This window comes from Sesamum indicum, linkage group LG7 (assembly GCF_000512975.1).
Source record: "Sesamum indicum cultivar Zhongzhi No. 13 linkage group LG7, S_indicum_v1.0, whole genome shotgun sequence".
Lineage (NCBI taxonomy): Eukaryota > Viridiplantae > Streptophyta > Magnoliopsida > Lamiales > Pedaliaceae > Sesamum > Sesamum indicum.
This window is the reverse complement of record NC_026151.1, coordinates 4,269,776-4,291,295: the sequence shown is the minus strand read 5'-3', so window position 1 is coordinate 4,291,295 and position 21,520 is coordinate 4,269,776. Positions and strand designations below refer to the sequence as shown.

Below are 21,520 nucleotides of genomic sequence, written 5' to 3'. Positions count from 1 at the left end.
GAGTAGTGAGAAAGCATAAAGAAACCACAAGCTACCTCAAATAGCCTATAGCTACAAAATGGAAAGAAAAATATAAAGTAGCAAAAGCTCCAGACTCCAATACAATTTTCTCCAATTTAGTGGAGGAATAATTGACTCGACCTTTGACTTATTAACTCATAAAATTCTAATAAAGTATGAACATCTAAGTGAAAGAAACAATAAATTCATTTATAATCTTCTAGTTCCAATCGACTAATAGGTTGCATACAAAGCAATTTGTGGGAAAATTATGACGACTGACGATTAGTTTACATAAGTTATCCTTGAAAAGTACGTTTCCTCTTGATTTGTCAGCAGGGACACACCTGTCACCCTTTGTGTAACTTATTTCCTTCATATTTTGTCACGCTGGATAAAAAGTCCTTGTCCTTTTCTACCAATCACACTTGAACTCTACCCCTTTGTTTTCCCAAAAATTTTAACCAAGGACAATATCAGCAATAAAATCAGATATTCACCCCATAAAGAACAATTATATGTATGTGATGAAGATAACTATCATAAATGCATGCTAGACAGTTGAAATAAATAGGGGAAATATAAAGAGTAGAGCATTTTCCACTGATGACAAAGTTCCCAAATTTGGAGGCTTATGAATGGAGACAAATCTGCACTTGAAGATAAACTCTTTTTGGGGTTTATTCCATGATTTACTTTTGAGCTTCAATTTTCAGTCAATGTTAATGAAGGCTCCATCATATATTTGGAGTGCAGATTGTGTGTATTTGGATATGTGCCTCTGTGTGTGTGTGGAGACACAGACACACAGAAACAAATAAACAGACACATACACATTCATAATAGCATCCACTTTGGTCCAGCAAAGCCAAAATAGTAGATAAACACTATCCAGATTAGTCCAATTAAAAGAAAAGGGTGATATGACAAAAGCTAACTCTGGATTACATTAACAGGAAGCCTTTTGGTTACCCACCTGGTTGTACAGATGAGCGACAACTTGGGAGAGATTATATGTTATGTCATTAAGAAAAGAACTAATTCTGTAGCCATATCTTTTCATGCTTGTCCCTGCTGATCTGGAATACACTTAGAGGACAATTTAAAAGTTTGAAATTTCATGTTAACTTTTCATTCAATATATTTGTCAAGTACATAACATTGAGATTAACAATTCTTATGTTAAAATAAATAGATAATATTAGATTTTCTTGGCTTGAACAAAGCTACTGATCTTATCAAAATTACAGGAAGCAAGGGAAAACCAAATACCAATCAACTATTTTAATACATTATCCCTCCACTGACAACCATTCTTTTTATATTATATGAATCTCATTAAGAAAGAAGGATTACAAGGAACATGACAGAAAGCCCTTAAGGCTTGACGAAGTTATACAAAAGAGCTCGTCTGTATCTCTGCAAGCCCCCCAAAGATAGACCCCTGAAAGACCTAGATACTCACACCTAAGGACAGCAGGCTGTGTAACTCTCTTTATAAATGCAACAATAAGCAATAGTCTCTGACTATAGGTGCATTCTTTCCTACCCAAATACACCAATGCATAGAAAATTTGGATAATTTCCACAATATCGTAGTTTCTTTGCTTACTCATGACCCTACAAACCAGATGAATAAATCAAATTCACCAATTTCATTTATTGAAGATGGAACTTCAACCAAATCATTTAATAAATCAAATAGTCTCTCCCAAATGCCACCACATCTGTGCATTGCCCCTATAATTCTCCTAGTGACTTTGCACATGATACAACACTTTTGCAGACTGCCTTATAAGGTCTCCTCATTTTCTGCAGATCAGGTGTTTAGCCTCTCATTTAGTAATGACCAAATGAAAGCCTTGATCTTGGTTCCCACCTTGCCTCCAAGATGAGAGGATATAAGAAAATATTGAAGGCTATCTGGAGACAGTAAGAGAATGAAAGAAAGGGTTACAGGTGTAATTTCCTGAAGGATCAATTGCCTAGACTCTATAATCTATAACAAAGAGATGGATGAATTTATCAAGAGCATGTAGGAGAATGATTCTATCATTAGTTATTAATTACATAATAAAACAGTTCAATTTAATTTTTTTGGTCAAATAAAATTTAATTGGAGATTTCATTTCATTCAATTAACTTTTGCTTATTAAATATAGCTAATTAATATATAATAGTCAATAATTTAATAATTCGATTAATACTAGAATTTTAGTATTACACGACTATATGGTCCAAATATTAATAACAGTTTCATTTAAAGCATGACCCTTTTTTATTTAATAGTTAATTAGAATGCCATTTATTAAGAATGTTGTATTTTTATAATAGTTAATAATTAATATATACATATATTTTGCCATGCACTTATTACTTGTAATACATATATACACATTTCTTGCGTCCGTAATATTTTACTTCAATAGTATGTCATCTTCATGAATATAATAAAATTTTACCACTTCCTTTGGCATTTATATTCATAGGAATTTAAATTTGTTTAACGAAACCCACTTACGCTACTCTTAATCTACAAATTCATCAAAAGTAGAGAGGTTTTCACTTTGAAAATTGAAGTACGTACGTGCCTAAAAGGGCCTCCATGTCCGCTTCCTCTGCTTGAGATACAAGGTCTCTTTCAACAGTCAAATTTAAGTCTTCTGTAAAGCCAGCTGGTAACATACCCTCTGGAAGGTCCCCCTGCTGCTTAGGAATTGCTTGTGTATTTTGCTATACAAGATATAATACAGTGTCCAAGTTCAAAGTTATTGATGAGAGTCTACAAAGGAACTGGGAAATCAAAATCATGAATAGATAATCTCTTGGATTAAGCAGATGATACTTGTCGCAGATTATTAGACAGAAACTGATGCAAATGATCACGAAAAGACATCATGATCCCATGACCAGAAATTTAAGATATAAAACAGACTACAAGTTTAAATTATTGATGAAGAAAACTGCATCTCAAAATCTTTAAATTCATAGTGTTATCTGACTAAGAAGATGAGGTTCATCTAGCAGAGGATTAGTTTGAATTGATGTAAATAATCAGGAAACACACAAGTTAAAAAACTACAGAAAACAAATCTAGGATATACCGTAAATTAAATGTCTAAATTACGACAATAAGAATGGGAACTCGATATTACTAATGTTTAATCTGTTCTTAACATTCACTGAGCAGAGAATCAGTACAAATTCATGCAAACAATTTGGAAAAAGATAATGTAAAGATTTCTTCTGTTTTTGAACATATGCAAGTATCTGTTCTATGAAAAAGAGCATCTCTCGTTCCATTTTGACGAGAAAGAACACCTCTTCACTCCAGTCCTTGTTTAATGTATATTCATAAAATAATCATGAAAAGGGTTCAGTCATAAACATAAATTCTGAATGATATCTTCAAAGGAAGATTCATTAACTATTTGTCACTGTGAATATAAGTTAGTAAAGAACAAAATACTTTTGAAATACTAAATCAATGTCACCTAATTAAGAATTTAATAACTAGAATGCTGCAGAAATGTGTATCAAGAACAGCTTCTTGTAAACTACACAAAAATTGAGGTCCAAAGAGCAAAGAGAACTGTGCACCTTAGCCCAAAGAGCCATCTCCACGACATCAATGCCAACAACTTTAGGAATATTTACCATGCAATCCTTGCTGATATTTAAGATGCAAAGCACAAGACGATTCCTACAACATACAATCATCATCTTGAAAAAGAGGAACTAAGAAAAAGTTACCAAACAACTAGTGGATCTGCGAAACCAGAGCTGTGGCCTACCTGTCATCAACATTGCGCATCGTCCACTGAGTTGGGGCAACACTCTGATTTCTAAGGTTATCAAAACCCTTCATCAATGGATTAGCATAATGAGATTGAGAACATGTCTCTAACATGTGACATGATTTTATTAAAACATAAATTAGAGTAAAAAGATGAAGATCTAATTAATGAGCTATACCAGCATAAAAGTACAACCACTTGGATCGTCCGTTGAAACTTCCACTTTTGAAAGATGCTTTAGCTTGTACATTTTTGCAGCCTATATGTGGAAGAAATAGATCTATATAAGACAGTGATGTGTACTACAAACAAGTTACCAAAAGACCAGTTGCTTCAGTAAATCAGGAAGGTATAGCAGATATTTAACATGCAACATTTTAGCTACAGTCTGTTTCCACGAGTCTTCAACCTATTCTTATTTTTCCCAGGTGTCCCTTTTTATTCTCAGTGCATACTTCTGATATATATACCAATTTTTCAAACATCATTGTTGTATATGTATGCATGTCCAGATGAGGTATAAAAATATACTATAAAACGAAACGTGTTTAGCTTTTCAAAACGTGAGTTTAAACACCCTCTTGAGTGATTCTACATTGATCTTGTTTCCTCCTTTCACAGAGAAATTCACTAGATCTTTCCGCTAAATTTGATTAAACAGAAACCGAACAAATGGAACAAATAGACCACAACAAACTTGAAAGAGATTCTTTATTCATCTAAACAAGTTTGTGGATAAGTCTGTGTTGAACGACCACCTTATCTAAAAGCTTAAATTAAAAGCTTAAAAATGTTAAAAAGGAGAATCATTTAATGTTTAATATCTTGACATGCCTCCTTCACATACAAACCCTACAAGTGAAACCCTTTTTTGTAACCGAACCCATGACCTCTTGTTTGTTTTGACTCATAATACCATGTCAAAAGACCACCTCATCGACATGCTTAAAATGTTAGAGAGGGCAATCATTTAATATTTAATATCTTATCGGTCTCAATTCAAAGGAAACCTTAACAAAACATTTGATACTTACCTCAAGATAACCTCCATTGGAATATTTGAGAACACGAAGAAAAGCTTTAGTCCGTTTACCTTTTACCTTAGCTGCAAGGAACCATGAATCATTGACCAAATAATCTGTCCCTTGAACTTTAGGACATTGATACTGCACTTCATCCGAGATGCAATCATGCAAGTTAAGTAGTATAGGTGCAGTTATATAGAGACATTACTTCCTGCGAAATATTTCCTGTACGAACAGGTCAAAACAGACAAAGCAGCCAAGTATGTCCTTCATTATAATCGAAATAATGGTGTGATCAGTACTATGTCATCGTTAAAACTATTTTCACCTAACAAGAGGTACTCTTTTTTATTGTCCAAGCTCTTCTTAGCGTTCTGGAGAACTGGGGAGAAGAAGAATGACTTCTTTTGGTACCATCTTCAGCAACAAGCTTAATAACTCAATTTATGTTACTGCTAACAGCACTAATAAAAAGAGCATGGATGCCAAGGAAGCATCAAAAGTTTAGAGCAATGCTCACTCTAGATGAACATGGAACGACAAGAGTAAGATTGTAAACAAACCCTATAGAGCTATTTCGAATTACAATCACTCGTAAAATGCCATGCTTGTTCATGCATTCCACAATTAAGCCCCAAACCCACGGAATTGATTCACTATATGCTGAATCCAAGCCCATTGACTCCTTCCCACTAAAGGAGCCAATAGAGACTCCACAATTCAGAAACATCAGTGTAAAGATTAATTTGTAATCCAGTTCACTCCCTCAAAAAATTGCTCAAATGATCACCCCAAATCTTTCCTTGACAGCCCAACACATACGTTTACACGGAGATATGGCGACAAACAACGGATGCATGTATGTAAAATAATTAAATTGAAATACTTGAAATAGCAAGAACACGAGGCTTGGCCATGTGCCGGAGGCCCAATTTGCCGGGCTTTCCCCAGATGCCCCCGCTCTTGACCACCCTGATAGACATTACGACGGTTTCGTCCTCGATAGCCAGCTCGCATGCACGGCGTAGCTGCTCATCATCGGCGCTCGATCTCGCCATTCTTCTCGGAGCTCTTACGACAAAATTATTTGGTTGGTTATTCTGTATGAAGTCTAAGAAATGATGAGATTAACAAAGATTACGACAATTAATTCTAAATTAAATTATGAGCATGAAACCATGTCTCCATCTTCAATATTTTTTTACAAACAAATATATCATTTGATCCAAAGAAATAGTTTCTCTCTCTCTCTCTCTCTCTCTCTCCTTTTTTTTCTTTTTTTATAATGACACTTTCCTCCCTTAAAATTTAATATAATTACACATAAATTTTTTATAATTTTAAAATTTATATTTAACATTTTTTAAATTTGCTTATATCTAATAAATAAGTCCCTCCATTAATTAAAATTCACCGAATTTTGCTGATATTAATAAAAATAAATAAATATTTACCCGCAATTAACTGAGTACTAATATACTTATATTTATCGTTATAAAGGTAGTTTTGCCATAAAAAGATTTATTTGACCTCCAATAAATGATAAGTCAATTGAGAGTTAATATCAATTTTACTTCAATTTTTTTGTTAGTATCAACAAATTTAGTGAACTTTGACTAACGAATAGACTTATTTGTTAGATGAAAGTAAATTTCAAGGATGTTAAAAATGTAATTTCTCAAATTACAAGGATTTACATATAATTGCACCAAATCTCATAAGACGAGAGTGTAATCAGCCCTTTTTTTTCCTTAAGTATTCATTTATCAATCATGGTACAGTTTATGATCAAATAAATTATATGATTTAATTGTAGAGATAATTACATTCACACTTTGGTTTATGATTTATTTAAATTAACCACCCCTGAATTGACAACAAAAATACAGGTAGTTTGTATAATAATATAGATATATTTTGAGGGATGTATGTATAATTTTTTTAAAATATAATAATAATTTATATAAATTAAAGCCACCTTGATAAAATAGATAGTTATTGAAAAAGCTAAAAAAAACGTAAATAGGAGATGATATATTAATATTTAATTTATAATTTAAAGATTGGTGAAAATTTTTTTTGTTTTTATTTATTTTTTGTTTATATTACTCTCTATTTTTTTTATTAAATCAAAATATTAATTAGAAATTAAATTAAAAAGTACTTTTCTTTAATTGATAAGTGACGTTTTATTATAAATCACGAAAAATAATTTATACATTCTGATATATTTGTTACCTCATTTATCATATTTTTTACAAAGTATTTATTTATTTAAAAATAGATCAAAAGCATTATACATTCATAATTTGAAGAAATCATATATATTATTGATTATGTCACGTATATGTTAATGATTGTTGCAGAACTGTATGCAGTTTTTGTAAACAAAAATATATATAAATGCTCATTAATTATTTTTTATAATAAATAAATTTGTGTTTTAGAGATTTATTTTAATTATTATTATAAAAATAATAATAAAATAGAGGGATACTCATTTGCTACCTAATTAACAGCGAGAGAACATCAATAGGCCTTTATTTAATTATGTGGCCAAAATAATAGAACTAATATTTCTTGGACTCTTTCTTCAGATGTCTTACCCATGTTTTCTTTTTTTAATTCTTTTAATGAAAAAGTAACTGGGGAATATTGCTCATACAACAGGGGTGTTAGCCATGGTAATAGGGTTAATTATTTTTATATTATTCAAAAAAAAGAATATTATAAAAATATAATTTATATAAAATATATAATAAATTTATGTCGAGTCGTGCATTCGACTAAAAAAATTATCTTTTTTTTAGAAAGGAGGGTGTTGTGGATAGTTTTCACGACTTGGTGTCGTGGATGTCAACCACGACACCAATTTTTAATCTTTTTATTTTGTGTAGTTTTATTTTTTATAAATTAATTATATTCAATTAATTTTTAGCAAAATAATAAAATTAAAAAAATATAATGTTAAAATTGTATTAATTTTAAAAATACAATGAACTATACAAATGTAATAGTGTATATTTTTTTATACAATTCTAAAAAAGTACAATTAATTTGTAAAAATAAAATAGTATACAAATTTTTATATATACTCCCAATATGGTCAATTTTACCCAAGGACTTAAAAATATTGAAACAATTAACAGAGCCTATCCAATCACATGCTGATGTATCCGAAAATTTACCCCACGAAGCTGAGGCAGAAGACCCTGCCAAACATTTTATACCCCATGAGGCTGAGCTAGAAGACCCTTTTGCCTATAATTCAAATGGTGCTTCTGAACCAGATGTAATGGAATGTCCAGTTTCACTTGAGGATGGACTAAACGATGTTGACATAAATGTTATGGATGAAATATTTGCACAGGTACGTCATCATCCTCTGAACCGGCTATACAAAATAGGACTACTCAGCAAGCATTGTATCACTCTATCCCATTTCTCAACAAACATTCCCGAAGGTACCTACGAATTCCATTGGTATATCAACCATGAAGTATGCAAAATTTTATGATAAGAATGAAGGCAGACTTGATGTAGGAATGATTTTCAAAAATAAAGAACATTTAATAGATGCGGTAAAAGATCACTCGATACGATACGCACATCACGAATATTTTATAACTGAGAGTTTGAAAGTCAAGTGAAAAATGGTCTATAAACAACGCAACCTAGGTATATATATATATATTTGTATATATGTTAACGCATAAGCATATATCATTAGTTGATTGATTGATATTTATTTTTTTCAAATATAAGGTGTAGATGAGAGCTACAAGGAATTTTAAAACAAAAGATTGGACGTTGGATAATAACTAAATATGGGAAAACCATACATGTATTTTGAATTATATGTCCCTTGAATATGGCAATCTAGATAGAATTTATGTTGCTTCCTTGCTTTTAGGACAGGTGAAATGCAACCCCACATACAGAATAAAGCATGTTATTCAAACTGTGAAAGATCAACATGGTACGATATATCATACCAAAAGGCATGATACAGTTTAAAGATGACATATTTTATTTACGGCACATGGGACAGCTCAGTTCTAAAACTACCAAATACATGGGGGTTCTCAAAAAATTTAATCAAGGAACTATTGTTGAATAGAAATACAAAGCCTTCCAACCATCAACTAGTATATACGTGATAGGATACGTTTTTTAGGCCTTCAAACCGTGTATCGAAAGGTTCCAATACTGTTGCAAACTTATTAGTTTAGATGGAATCCATTTATACACAAAATACAAGCACAAAATATTTGTTGTTGCTGTCATGGATGGAAATGGACAGGTACTCCTTAATTTTGCAATTGTCAATGAAGAATCCTATTCATCTTGGAAGTGGTTTCTTACACAATTGAGTAGACATGTTATAAGCGGGCGACGTGGGATGTGCCTTATTTCTGACCGTCACTCAGATATCATTAAAACAGTAGGTGAAAGTTCGGATTTTGTGCCACCTCAAGGTGTGCACCGATATCGCTTGAGGCATGTGTATTCTAATTTCAACAGTCGTTACAAAATATCGTGTTGAAGGATCTTTGTTGGAAAGTTGACTTTGAATATCAAATCAGAAAATTCAATCAAATTATGGAAGAGATAAAGAGCCAAAACTATGTGCGTTTGAATCTGATTCTTAGACCAGATTAACAAGAAAAAAATGGACAGCTTCTCATGATGGATGGCGATGCAGTATTTTGACGACCAACATATCAGAATGCATCAATATCTCGCCGCCTACCGTTGACAGCAATAGTTGAGATGACTCTTCAACGTACTGTCCATTATTTTCGCGAGAGGTTTGCAAAAAGTAGTGTAATGTTGACCAACAACCAATTGTGGACGGATTTTGCATACAAGATGTTCACACATTGATAACAAAATTCTGTTGAGTATACGGTCACAAAATACTATCAGTCTAAACAGTCCACCTCGGTTGTTACAAAGCTTCAGAATGGACATGGACTCAATACTCATGTTGTCAAAATTGTGAACCAAGAATGTTCATGCGGCAAGTGGACTCAATGTGGCATCCCTTGCAATTATGCTAGAAAAATATGCACTACATACATGATTAATGCTACATCAATGGTGAAGGATTATTATGATTTAATGGCTTGCAGAAATACATATTCTAAGTCATTTGAATTTGGGCGTTCCAAAAATTATTGGAATGTCCCGAAATTTGAATTGGTCCACGACACTACTATTCGTATATCTATACGTCCTGGTCAAAATCAAACATCACGTATTCACAACGATTTGGATTGGCCGCAAATGTGTGAAAGGCAACATACATAACAAAGAGATTCTTCTACACAATCAAATGTGCCGCTGCAGGGTTCTCAACAATAATTAACTTTTTTACATTTGTATAAAAATTTGTATACTATTCTATTTTTAGAAATTAATTTGTATCTTTTTAAAATTGTATAAAAATATATACATCATTATATTTGTATAATTCATTGTATTTTTTGAAATTAATGCAATTCTAACATTATGATTTTTTTATTTTTTTTATGTTGTTAAAAATTAATTAAATATAATTAATTTATAAAAACCAAAACTAAATAGAAAAAAATAGATTAAAAATTGGTGTCATGGATGACATCCTCGATACCTTCCTTTTTTTAGAAAAAAATATTTTTTTAGTCGAGTTGTGGATCACATCCACGACTCGACATAAATTTATTATATATTTTAAATTATATTTTTATAATTTTCTTTTATTTTAATAATGTAAAAATAATTAACCCCATGGTAATATACTAACCAGTGCTTAAATATACGGGATTCAGCATACGAATTAGAACATCTGTTTATACTCACCAAATGCCTAAACAAAATTCGAACACAAATCGTAAGTGAACTCCATTCTTGAACAGCAAATCCCACTGCAGTGAACTCCATTCTTGAACAGAGGAATACAGAAATTTACCCTATGCAGCAATGTCATTTCACCAGCATGAAGGTCTAACAAACAATTTACAACAAATTTTCACCTCCAATACCCCCATCGCTGAACCCATGATGAAGAAAACGTACACTGCTATCATCGCCTCTAGGTCTAAAAAAAATGTAAGTGTTGACATAATCAGGCAAGATTTACCAAAGGTGTGATGTACTCAACCAATCAGATCTTCAGCTGGCTTGCTCTTGCTGCTTACGTTCATGACTGGAAGTTGAAGCCAAATTAGGTTGATGAATAAATGCAGCGAACAAAGAAATCAATTTGTTAGAGGCTTTGCCTTGCGTATATGACCCATGCTATTCACAAGATCCTTTCTAGTGCAGACGGGGAACATATTGATGTTTGTTAACCCTTTGAGCCGCCAGAGAACATATGGAAAACTGAGTTGATCACGTGAAGTGAAGCGAACCACCTCATTAAACCAAAGACACATGAACAAATTAGTCATTGGAGTGTGCTTCCTCACAATTATGGAAGCCTCGGCTAGAGCTGCATGTGTATATCAAAAGTGCAAATTAATATTTCAGTTATTATGTATCAAATGGTAAAATGCAGGAATTTGTAAGCAACTAGGATATAGTCTAACTTTTTAGAAAAGTAAACGAGTGATCTTTATGATAACTCAGAAATGAGCAGCAAAGAGAAAAACAGAGATAATACAATCATAAAGCGAGTGTTGGCATCAACCACATAATAACTGGATGAAGGTTCATAAATGTTTTCAAATTGTTGTACTTTTGTGATTCCAAAACCATACCTTTCTTCCCATCAAACCTCTTATCTTCAGGAAGGCCATCCAGGCGATACTGTGCCATTTGCACCTGGACTTCCTCCGGAGTTGCCTTATTTTTCCTGACAACAGCTTTTGCCTCATCATAGACACTACTGCGGGCCCCATGTTCTGAAATTGCAAGTTCATCATTTGAACGCCACAGTAATGCCTCCAAGACACCCAGAGGATCTCTCCTGAATTGAGACTTTGAATCCACCCATATAGAATATCTAGCATTCGGAAAAAGGCGATGGGGAAGCATCTGAGCGAACAGCATAACAATTATCAACACAAGTGCAATTATCGTATGAAAATGAAATATCAACAGTTCAAACTGCTGACACAAGCACAAACAATAAATGCTGCCTGCTGTGACTGAAAAAATTGAAGCAGCAACTGTTTTGAGAGGTTCTTGGTGCAATCTTTCACACGTAGAAAGCTGAAGGAAGCATTTCTTTGGAACATAAAAGCTAAGATGACCCTGACAGATGCTTATCCTAGTTTAACAGGAGAAATTAAAGGCAGGAACGATATCAGATTCTTTTCCAGCCCATAAGGCTTGAATTTAAGTGCAGTAGAACTCAGCCATAAACAAAAGCAACGAGAATGATAGTATAATATACAAATGGTGTAAACAGGACTACTCAAATAGTAAAAAGATACTCCTCTCATGATACATAGCCCCCATGCACCATTACAATAAAACATAATTCCAGAACTCAAAAGTTCAAATGTCCACTCTCTAGAAGCTTCATGATTTTATACAACAAAATTACAAAAACAAATCTGAATTCATCAAGCCTAAACCCAAGCAACCAAAGCTTGTAAGTTGGAAACTGCTGTTATGAGTTATCATTGTCCATTCATACTTTAATAGATTGTGTGGAAAATGAATGAGAGGGACCTAGAAGTTCATACCTTTGGAATTTTCCCATTAAGTCTTTGGTCTCTAAAAGGTAAATCCCTGACTAGTATAACACGCCATTGCCCAATAGAATGGTTTTCATCAACTTTATTCCCCTGTGCTTCCTGTGTTGCAAGAGTAATTTCATCCCAGAATGCCACATAGCAAACCTGCAAAAAATTTTATTACAATAAACATTAGTGAAAGATTACAGAGTTTCCAGAAGCTTTGTTGCATATACAAAGATGACCTTCTGAAGCGATGTCTCAGACATTCCTATTGGTTGATACAGATCATCTCCACCACCAAATGCACAAGTAGAAACTACAACTTTGCAAGTCTGCATGTAGCTTTTGTCTTCATCAGAAATGCTATAACCTCCATTGTCACTGTAGAAGCCACAGTGGATTCCAGCTGTTTCAGTGACCTGTAACATCATAATCTTGGCCCTTACTCTTTCAAGTAAAATAAGGCATACAAATTAAGAATATGCCACAAATAAGTACAGAACCATGAAGCATCATCTGAATATCTGACTGATTAATATATAATGATTCACTTTTAGAGCATGAAAAAGACTTTGTCAAATAGACCTTGGGTTAGAAAGGCAAAATACAGCTTACTACCTTAAAATTTTGCTCTCTCTGCTCAAGAGTTTGGCTTCCTGTGAACAAATTAAATCTTGTACCCTCCAAATATTCTGTGGATAAGTTAAACTTCCCTTCTTCATAGGTAGCATTCTCTGTGATGTACACCAACTTCTTTACTGGACTAAAAGAGTCCACATCCTTGGGAAGATCTAAATGCTCAAGTTCTTCAGGAGGCAGGAGCTTCAAACATCCTGACATATTTCAGAGAAGAGTGTCATAAATTATCAAGATGTTCTTGTAATAACATGTCTTAGTCCATGAGAAGCTCAAGACATAGTCGAAACTAAATAACAAAATTGCTGTAAAAACTACACTTAAGAATAATTCACTGGCATTGCTCCACGTGACACCCATGGCTCTCGGGGAAATTGCTTCTTTGACAGTGATATGGTAAACATTTGGGAACAAACATGAGATGAAAAAGTTCTGTCTTTTTCATCCAAGAATTAAAATCCTGATTTGGATATTCATCTGAATAATAAATCCGAAAACAGTAACCAGATTCCCCCATTATTCATAAACTTATTGTTTCCCGTACTACTACTTGCCTTTGACTTTCAAATTTAATTATACTATATGTTCTCCAATTCCACAATCTACAGTTACATCTGGATACAGATATACACATTTAGATATGATCCTCAAAATTGCTGCAAAACAATCGGAAGTGGATTTTGGTTATTAATGACTCTGTAGTTGGGTAGTGATGCAATTACTTGAAAGAAAATACAGATGTTAGCAACAAAATAATGGACAGGCAACCTCATCACAAGTTTTAGTAGAACATCAAACAGCAATGCAGGAAATCAAGTAGAACTGCAGGCTTTTCCATACACACGTACGAATAACATAAATTTATCTAACACAATTTGCTACTTATAGTTATCTAATAATACCCTATTATCAGAAACTAACCAGGATCAACTTATGGCACAGTGAGAACAAGACAAAAGCCCTTAACTTGCTTTTTCTACTTCCTGAAAGCAATTGTCAACAATTTGTTCGTGGACCCATGTAAAGAAATCATGATATGTTTAGAATGATAAAGTGATAGTTAAGAGGCAAATCTTAGGCAAGATCACAATAACACAATAAAATTGCAGTGCAAGAGAGAATGTAGTCAATCAAAACTGTCAGTAATCAGGACCTCAAATCTGAAAAGGTGGAGTAAGGGGTTAAACATTAAGTATTTTGCTGCATGCTCCATTTATTTCTTAAGCTGTGGACTAACACATGAAAGTATATGATTCATAAAACATCATATCTGCAAAATAATAAGCCATGAAACAAGTAAAAACATATTGTAACTCGATTAACAATCCAATGCATAGGCATATCTGCATTTGTGTCGGCAAAAACAAATCAAAACTTCATCTTTTTTCCCAGCAATAGACGATTTAGTAATTCTCATCTAGTTCAATCCCATTCCTTCAACTTCTGAACCACCAAATTAATACCAAAAACACATCCATCCGTATCCGAAGATGCAGATACTATCGAAAAAGTGTAAGAAGCAAAATCAAAGAAAGCACGACTCACTTTCTCTAACGCCCCGAACAATCCGGGTAGTGGGATCAAGCCTGTTCAAGTTTCCCTGAGGTTTACCACTACCCCCAGTAACAACCTTGTCGAAATTCTTGACTTGCGGAGAGCTACGGCTGTCACCGCCGCCGATTTTGAAGGCCTCGTAAACAAGGAGCGTGACGGCAATGAGGAGCAGTAGCGCGGGCCACCACTTGAGGAGTATAGTGACGATTTTCTGGGTGAAGTCGAGCCTCCTTCGCGGACCCGGTTTCTTGCGCTTACGGCGGACCCGGACCCGCATACGACCCGAGGGATCTTCAGTGTCGTCGTCGGAGACGGTTATTGATATGCTGTTGTTCGCCATTGATTGCTCAGTAGCTGATCGTCGGTCAAGGCAAAGGCAGAGCCTGAGAGCAAAATTCAGCTTGCTTACGACGTCGTCACAGGTTGTAAAAAGTTAAAAAACCGTAATTTGGGAAAATTCGTATAATTATTATGGGGAAAATTGCACTTTTTGTCGAGGGAGATTGCTGCAATTTGGTTACAAGTTAGCATATTTGATTTCATAAAATAAAAAATTATAATATTTTTTATCTTAATCTATCTCACTTACAACTAAACTATCTCACTTACAAAATAAAGAATTTTAAATCCTTCCATTTTAGTTTTGAACTAAATTTTGATAAATATGCATGAATTTCAATTTTTTTTCAAATGGAGTCGTTTGAAATATTTTCTCTAAATCTTTATTTCGAATACAAATCCATCAATTCAAATTCACTCTAAGATATTAGTCCAAATTGAATCCAAATATATGTATATGTATATATATATATAAATAGTCGGGTCAAACTTGCACCGATGGGTTTGGGTCCTTCTTGGAGTCAGCAGGAGAAGTTTAGAATCCCTAGGTTTGGGTGGATCCAAGACCTGTCTCACTTCATTTTGAGAAATCCCAAATCAGTCCGATTCTTCCCTTGAAAACCTAAACACTACCCTGCCCTAGTTGTTGCCACGGCCTCCCCTCCCTGAACTCGATTAATTGTTTAAATTAATTTTTGAATTCTAAAAAAATAAATATTTTTCTAAATCAAATTGTGAGATATTATTCATATAAATCATAAAAAATTGGGAGTGTTGATATTGACTGAAGGGATATTAATATGGTTTTTCATAATTATTGTTGTAAACCTAATTGCCATAACCGGCTAAATATTTATTACATAGTATACTAACCAGATATATTATTAATATCTCAAATACAAATACGTCAGTACTTAATTTCAAATCATAATTTTTAAATTACTGGAGTGAGGGAATAAAAACTTAAAGTTTCAAAGTTTGAAAAAATAATTAATTATTATTAATAATTACGTTCGAGTTTTTGAATTCAGATCAAAACTCAAGACCCATCTCAAACTAATGAGCTCATAAAACTTAATTCAAACCGATCTCGAGTTCTACTAAATTAAATACGAACCGAACACATTCGAAATGAATCAAAGGCCTCACTCTTATTTATTGGGACCCATTACCAAAACACAATGGAGTGTTCAGAGTATTTTGGCAAAAACACTCTTAAATTTTATTCAAATTCACCTTAATAATATTCTCCCCTGCATCCAAAATATCTTTAGAACGAGCAAAGAAACAAAAAAGATTATCCCCCAAAAAAAAAAAAAAGTCAAAGAAAAAGGCAAAGGAGTAGACAAGAAAACAAAAACCTTTTCCTCCAAGTTTTTAGGAGACTCCTCCACTCCTCTCCCTTCTCATCATCCTCTTCCTCGTCTTCTTCCGATTTCAAAATGCAGTCTTCTGCAACTCCGCTTCTCTACACCCCCTGTTCAAGAACCCCAATTCCCAATCTGAAATCAACAGCGTTCAGCATCATCACCCCCCCCGCCGCACCCCAGAAGCTGTTTTTCCCTCAACGGCAACACAGCAATGCTGCAAGAACCAGCTTTTCGGCATGCAGAGCTTCTGGGTCTTCGCAGTACTATTCGCCCATCACAGAATTCAATCTCTACGAACTTCTCGGTGTGGAAGCGTCCTCCGACACAGCACAGATCAAGGAGGCTTATAGGGGGCTGCAGAAACGCTGCCACCCTGATATCGCCGGGCCCTCCGGCCACGAGATGGCCATCGTGCTCAATGAGGCGTATGCTCTACTCTCTGACCCCAACTCCCGCTTGGCTTATGATAAGGTATTCAGCGGATTGGATTTTGTATTCCAACTATTCTATTTAAAATATACATCGGGTTGTTCTTGCAGTATATAATAAATAATATTTAATATTTTAAATATGTTATAACTAGCAAATTATAGAATTATAGACACAATAAGTGTAGTTGCATTGAAATGATGATAAGTCACTCCTGTAAAAAATAAACTAATAAGAACAATAAATGTTATAGTTTATTTTTAAAATTATCTAATTTAGAGGCATAATTATCATATTTAAAATTGGATTTTTCTTTTTGGGTATTCTAAATTTGGTACAAGAAAATATTTTCTTTTACAATAGTATAGGTACAAGCTGTAATGTAATTGTTAAACGAATTATACATGTGTGATTATGATAATTGGAATAGAAAATGCAACAAAATTTGAGTAGAAAATTAATTATTCAAGAATCAAATTCCTAAAAATCAATTAATTTGAGTAGAAAATTCCTAAAATTAATTTGAACGAATTATATGCTCTACTTCATGTTTTTACACATGTTTCAGATAGTTCTTGTATTCTTAACTAGTTCCATGAAATGATTTGAGGTTTGAGTTAAATATGAAACTCGTTTTCTCGTGTCTTTACAGACTCAATCAGATTTTACGTTCTTGACTAGTACGCCATATGATCTGAGGCTGAACTTAAGACACAGTCGTGTAATAGCGAATTTATGTTAAGTTGTTCTTGGAACAGAGTCTACCGAGGTCCATCTTGTAGAAGATTGGAGATCAACTGTGACCTCTTTTTGCAAAATGGATAGACTCATGCAAGACTTTTGTCATTTCTGTTTTAGCGCTAAGAGTTCTTGATTGCTGATTTGCAATTTTAGGTCTGATATGGGATGTGATGAATACTGAGAAGTAATGCTTATCTTCATTAGGATTCACCTTGATTCATTGTAGTTTGAAAAATGATTCAGGAGCTGGCAAAAGTTGCAGATTTGCAAGGCTACACAGGAAAGCCGATATATTCTGTGTGGCTGGGGTCAGAGAGCGAAGAAAGGGCCGTTTTTGTAGATGAAGTCAAGTGTGTGGGTTGCCTAAAATGCGCCTTATTTGCTGAGAAAACGTTTGCTGTTGAATCAGTTTATGGACGAGCAAGAGTTGTGGCTCAATGGGCTGATCCCGAATACAAAATTCAAGAGGCCATCGGTGCGTGTCCAGTCGACTGCATCTCGTAAGACATACTCTATTTTAGTTCATATTTAAAGAGATAGAGTGAATTACCATTTGATCAATCTACTACAGCTGTTTCATCAGGTGAGGTCAAAACCAAGACGAACCCTGTTTTCATCGTTGTGAAGACGTTGTTTTGTCTGAAAAATAAGCAATCTGCCACTGTTTGTTGTTATTCCTTTTCTGTGGTCTTATTTCTGGTACAATTTGAACAACAGGATTGTGGAGAGATCTAACCTGGCTGCACTTGAATTTGTAATGTCCAAACAACCCCGTGGCAGAGTCAGAATCGGGACAGGCAATACAGTGGGCGTACGTGCATCGGACATTTTTGATGAGGTTGAGAAGTTCCAGGCCAGATATGCCAAGCATAAGGCTTCCACAAACTACTCCAAGGTGGCCTTTTTATTTCTTTTCCTGTCTAAATCTATGATTTAAGCATACTGAATTTGAAGTTTTGCTCTAGAAAGTAATCTTTACTGCCATATATGTTGCAAAAAATATCTCACTAAAGGAATCAGAAGCCCACACAGCATCAAGAATGTCTGCTATTCAAGCCATTCAAATGATATCAAATTGGCTCTACTGGCAATCTCCGAGTACAGATGCTATGCCTCCAGTTACCCAGAATGCCCAACCGGGCACAAGAAAACACGCTGGACCGAGTGTTAAGAGGCTCAAAGCTGCTGCTGAAGCAAGAAAACAAGCAACGACCACTGCACGACCAAAGGAAACATTGTCAAGTAACACGAACGAGTACTGGGTGCCCTCAGCCCTTGTGCTACCGGAGACAACCACTCCAGGTTCAGGCTCCAAAGTTGTGGCTGATCCTAGTCCAACAAGGAAAACAAGTCGACCAAGCAATGCTGAATTCTTGAACCGCAGGGTGGATTCAGGCAGCCCTTTACGCTGGGGTGTACCATTGGGAACAGCGGTTGTGGCTGCATTTGTGGTCCGGTTGCAGATTGGAGAGCCGGTGGGTGGTTTACAAGACCACGTCGGTGGTTCTCTGGTGCTAGCCATTGTTAATAGTTCGTGGTTACAGGTTGTTTGTGCTGGTGTTACATGGTACCTTGTTGCTATGTATGTAGTGGAATTAGTGGCAGCCCTTAGGAGAAAATGAGGGTTGTTTCGAAGAGTCACTGACTCCCGTACTTAGTATGTATATAAGTAAAAGATTTGTGACATAGTATTTTGCTTAAAGTTAGTGGTTACTTCTTTTACTATTCCATGATGAATTTTAGTTAGAAACGTGAGCAGTTAAGTACATCAACACTGAACAGAGATAAAAATAGGGTAAATTACTGTCATATCTCCTAAAATTTGACATAATACAAATAGTTCTTCATTTTTCAAAAAATTACAAATACTCTTTAACATTCATTTGTATCGAACTCATTCCGTTAGTTTCATTAAATTTTCATTCAATTTTTATTGTTAATTGATCAAAATGCCCTATCTTTTGGAATTTTCTAAGAAAAATTATGGACTAATATACCTAGTGAAGTATTTACTTTAAGGGTAAATTACAATTGTCTACCTGAGGTTTGGGACAATTACGAATACCCAGTTATTGTTTGAAAAATTATAAATACCCCTCTCAAATGGAAAATAATTATGTAGCCCCCAAACGGTGAAGTGGATATTACTATTTTACCTTTGTTGAATTTTTTAAAAAAAATAAAAAAAACTATTTAAAAATATATAAAAAATCTTAAGGGTGGATAAAATAAATAATTATTAGTTCATAAAAATATTTTAGAAAATTATAAGATATATATAAAATTATAATTTATAATTCAAAAGGGCATTTTGGTGAGTTCACAATGAAAACCTAACATAATGGGCTTGTTGTAAGACAAATGTTAAATCAAGAGGGTATTTGTAATTTTTCAAACAATAAAGTAATTTATGTAATTATGTCAGAGCTCAAGGAAGATAGTTGTAATTTACCTTTACTTTAATTGCCCTTAGATTTCTTTAACATTTTCTCAAATGTTCCTTCTAAAAATAAAATAAAATAAAATTCAGTGAGGGCAAAATAGTAATATGCACTACAACGTTTAAGTGCTACAATATTATTTTCCATTTGAGGGGGATATTTACAAATTTTCAGACAACGAAGAAGTATTTATAATTATATTAAAACTCAGAAAACGTAGTTCTACCCTAGAAAATAATACCATTTTTTGCCTCTTCCAGAGGAACTCTTACCCAGATAAGGAGTCTACTGAAGATAACACAGAAGAGATATTCAAGCCAGAATGAAGAAAGGAAACTCAATCAGAGAAAAGCAGGACCAAAACAGAAGTAACAATGCTTATTTGTATTATCACGTCAAAGTTAGCCCTTTACTGATATTTACTTGATAAAATGTACAACTCTGCTATAAGATGTTCTCCATGTATGATTCTTCCAGGAAGAATCCTAAAGAAACAATCTCTTCAACATCAACCTCCTATGAAGTCAGTCACTACATTTTTTAGAACAACTTCCTACCGATGCAGGTCTGAGCAAAAAGAGCACTTCTTGATCTGGATGCTCTAAACACGGACCAGTTCATTGACTGTGTATATGCGAAAGGCTATCGCCCTGGGCATAATATTACATGTTGGCAGGAAGCAGAGAACGGGCATAACAGGTAGTTCTGAAGCTCTTTCTACACCTTTTGACCTATAAGGTGCAATAATATGAGTTGCCTGCTGAAGGGGTCCAAGTAGCTCATTCTCAATGCAATCATACCTGCAAGTTCTCTCTCTTGACATCAGTTCTCCGGGGATAATACAGCCACCACAACTCGTTTCGGTGTTCGCAAACTGTATTTAAAATTGATCTATATATGTTTTGCTCGCTACCAGATTGATTCAAATACTCGACCAAAGAAACAAACATGCATATATATATATATATATATATATGTATGCGTGTGTTGGGGAAATGCATCTACATAACACAGGTGAGTTAGTGTACTCTACCAAAAAAGACCTTCACATTATTAAGCACAATGCAGAGATCAGACACATCACTGTATATATGATCCTCATGATAAGCAGCGGTTCTATATTTTTATTTACGTTTGCAGTATTAGTCAATCCCATATCATCTATCTGGCATTGCATGTAATTCTCTGTACATCACACATTGCAATACAATTCTATGAGTTGAATGACCTAGCAAATAAAATGTAGCTGTCCACCTTATTCAACTAGAGTTAAACTTGTGTCCCGATCATATTCGGATCCTATATCCACTATGATTTCACCCCCAAAGAATTTTATTGTGAATAATTCCACTGTTGAATCTTGAGTTTCAAAATGAGCCACCTGCTAAACAACTAAACTTCATGTTGAAGACAGACTTACAGTTTTCTGCAGAGGTTATCAGCAATTGCTGAGAGTGTGATGAAATTCATTCTAAGTTGCAAGATTTTATTTTTAGGATACTCAGCAAATCGCTCTTC

At 34.2% G+C, this 21,520-nt stretch overlaps 3 protein-coding genes across 4 annotated transcripts in view; 1 reads left to right on the top strand and 2 right to left on the bottom strand.

Annotated features, from left to right (window-relative positions):
- LOC105166197 (exocyst complex component SEC3A) overlaps positions 1–6,025 on the bottom strand; it is an 18,197-nt gene extending 12,172 nt beyond the window's left edge. The window contains exons 1-6 of the mRNA XM_011085459.2: positions 5,709–6,025; positions 4,832–4,902; positions 3,976–4,056; positions 3,795–3,862; positions 3,601–3,703; positions 2,588–2,733 (exon numbers count right to left, since the gene is read on the bottom strand). Of these exons, the coding sequence (XP_011083761.1) occupies positions 2,588–2,733; positions 3,601–3,703; positions 3,795–3,862; positions 3,976–4,056; positions 4,832–4,902; positions 5,709–5,880 (641 nt within the window). The 5' untranslated portion in view covers positions 5,881–6,025. The remainder of the gene's footprint in view (positions 1–2,587; positions 2,734–3,600; positions 3,704–3,794; positions 3,863–3,975; positions 4,057–4,831; positions 4,903–5,708) is intronic.
- Positions 10,682–15,140, bottom strand: LOC105166196. Of its 2 annotated transcripts, XM_011085458.2 has the most exons (7): positions 14,674–15,140; positions 13,111–13,325; positions 12,735–12,911; positions 12,499–12,654; positions 11,566–11,842; positions 11,086–11,297; positions 10,682–11,012 (listed from the first exon to the last, which is right to left on the bottom strand). In XM_011085458.2, exons 1-7 carry the CDS (start codon positions 15,020–15,022, stop codon positions 11,007–11,009), a joined length of 1,392 nt encoding a protein of 463 aa, XP_011083760.1. In that variant the 5' UTR covers positions 15,023–15,140; the 3' UTR covers positions 10,682–11,006. The 2 variants fall into 2 exon arrangements, with proteins under 2 accessions (XP_011083760.1, XP_011083759.1); XM_011085457.2 differs by having other exon boundaries at positions 10,682–11,297; positions 14,674–15,137.
- LOC105166195 lies at positions 16,210–19,294 on the top strand. Its single transcript, XM_011085455.2, has 4 exons — positions 16,210–16,862; positions 17,805–18,061; positions 18,279–18,456; positions 18,575–19,294. Exons 1-4 carry the CDS (start codon positions 16,464–16,466, stop codon positions 19,181–19,183), a joined length of 1,443 nt encoding a protein of 480 aa, XP_011083757.1. The 5' UTR covers positions 16,210–16,463; the 3' UTR covers positions 19,184–19,294.

What these genes read in the sequence shown, in the direction of transcription:
- LOC105166196 (XM_011085457.2), bottom strand. Translation starts at nt 15,022, where the DNA reads ATGGCGAACAACAGCATATCAATAACCGTCTCCGACGACGACACTGAA. An exon ending in TGTTCGGGGCGTTAGAGAAA is followed by an intron (nt 13,326 to 14,673) that starts GTGAGTCGTGCT and finishes GAAATATGTCAG; the next exon opens with GATGTTTGAAGCTCCTGCCT. An exon ending in CTGAGACATCGCTTCAGAAG is followed by an intron (nt 12,655 to 12,734) that starts GTCATCTTTGTA and finishes AATTTTTTGCAG; the next exon opens with GTTTGCTATGTGGCATTCTG.
- LOC105166195 (XM_011085455.2), top strand. Translation starts at nt 16,464, where the DNA reads ATGCAGTCTTCTGCAACTCCGCTTCTCTACACCCCCTGTTCAAGAACC. An exon ending in CCCGCTTGGCTTATGATAAG is followed by an intron (nt 16,863 to 17,804) that starts GTATTCAGCGGA and finishes AAAATGATTCAG; the next exon opens with GAGCTGGCAAAAGTTGCAGA. An exon ending in TGTCCAGTCGACTGCATCTC is followed by an intron (nt 18,062 to 18,278) that starts GTAAGACATACT and finishes TTTGAACAACAG; the next exon opens with GATTGTGGAGAGATCTAACC.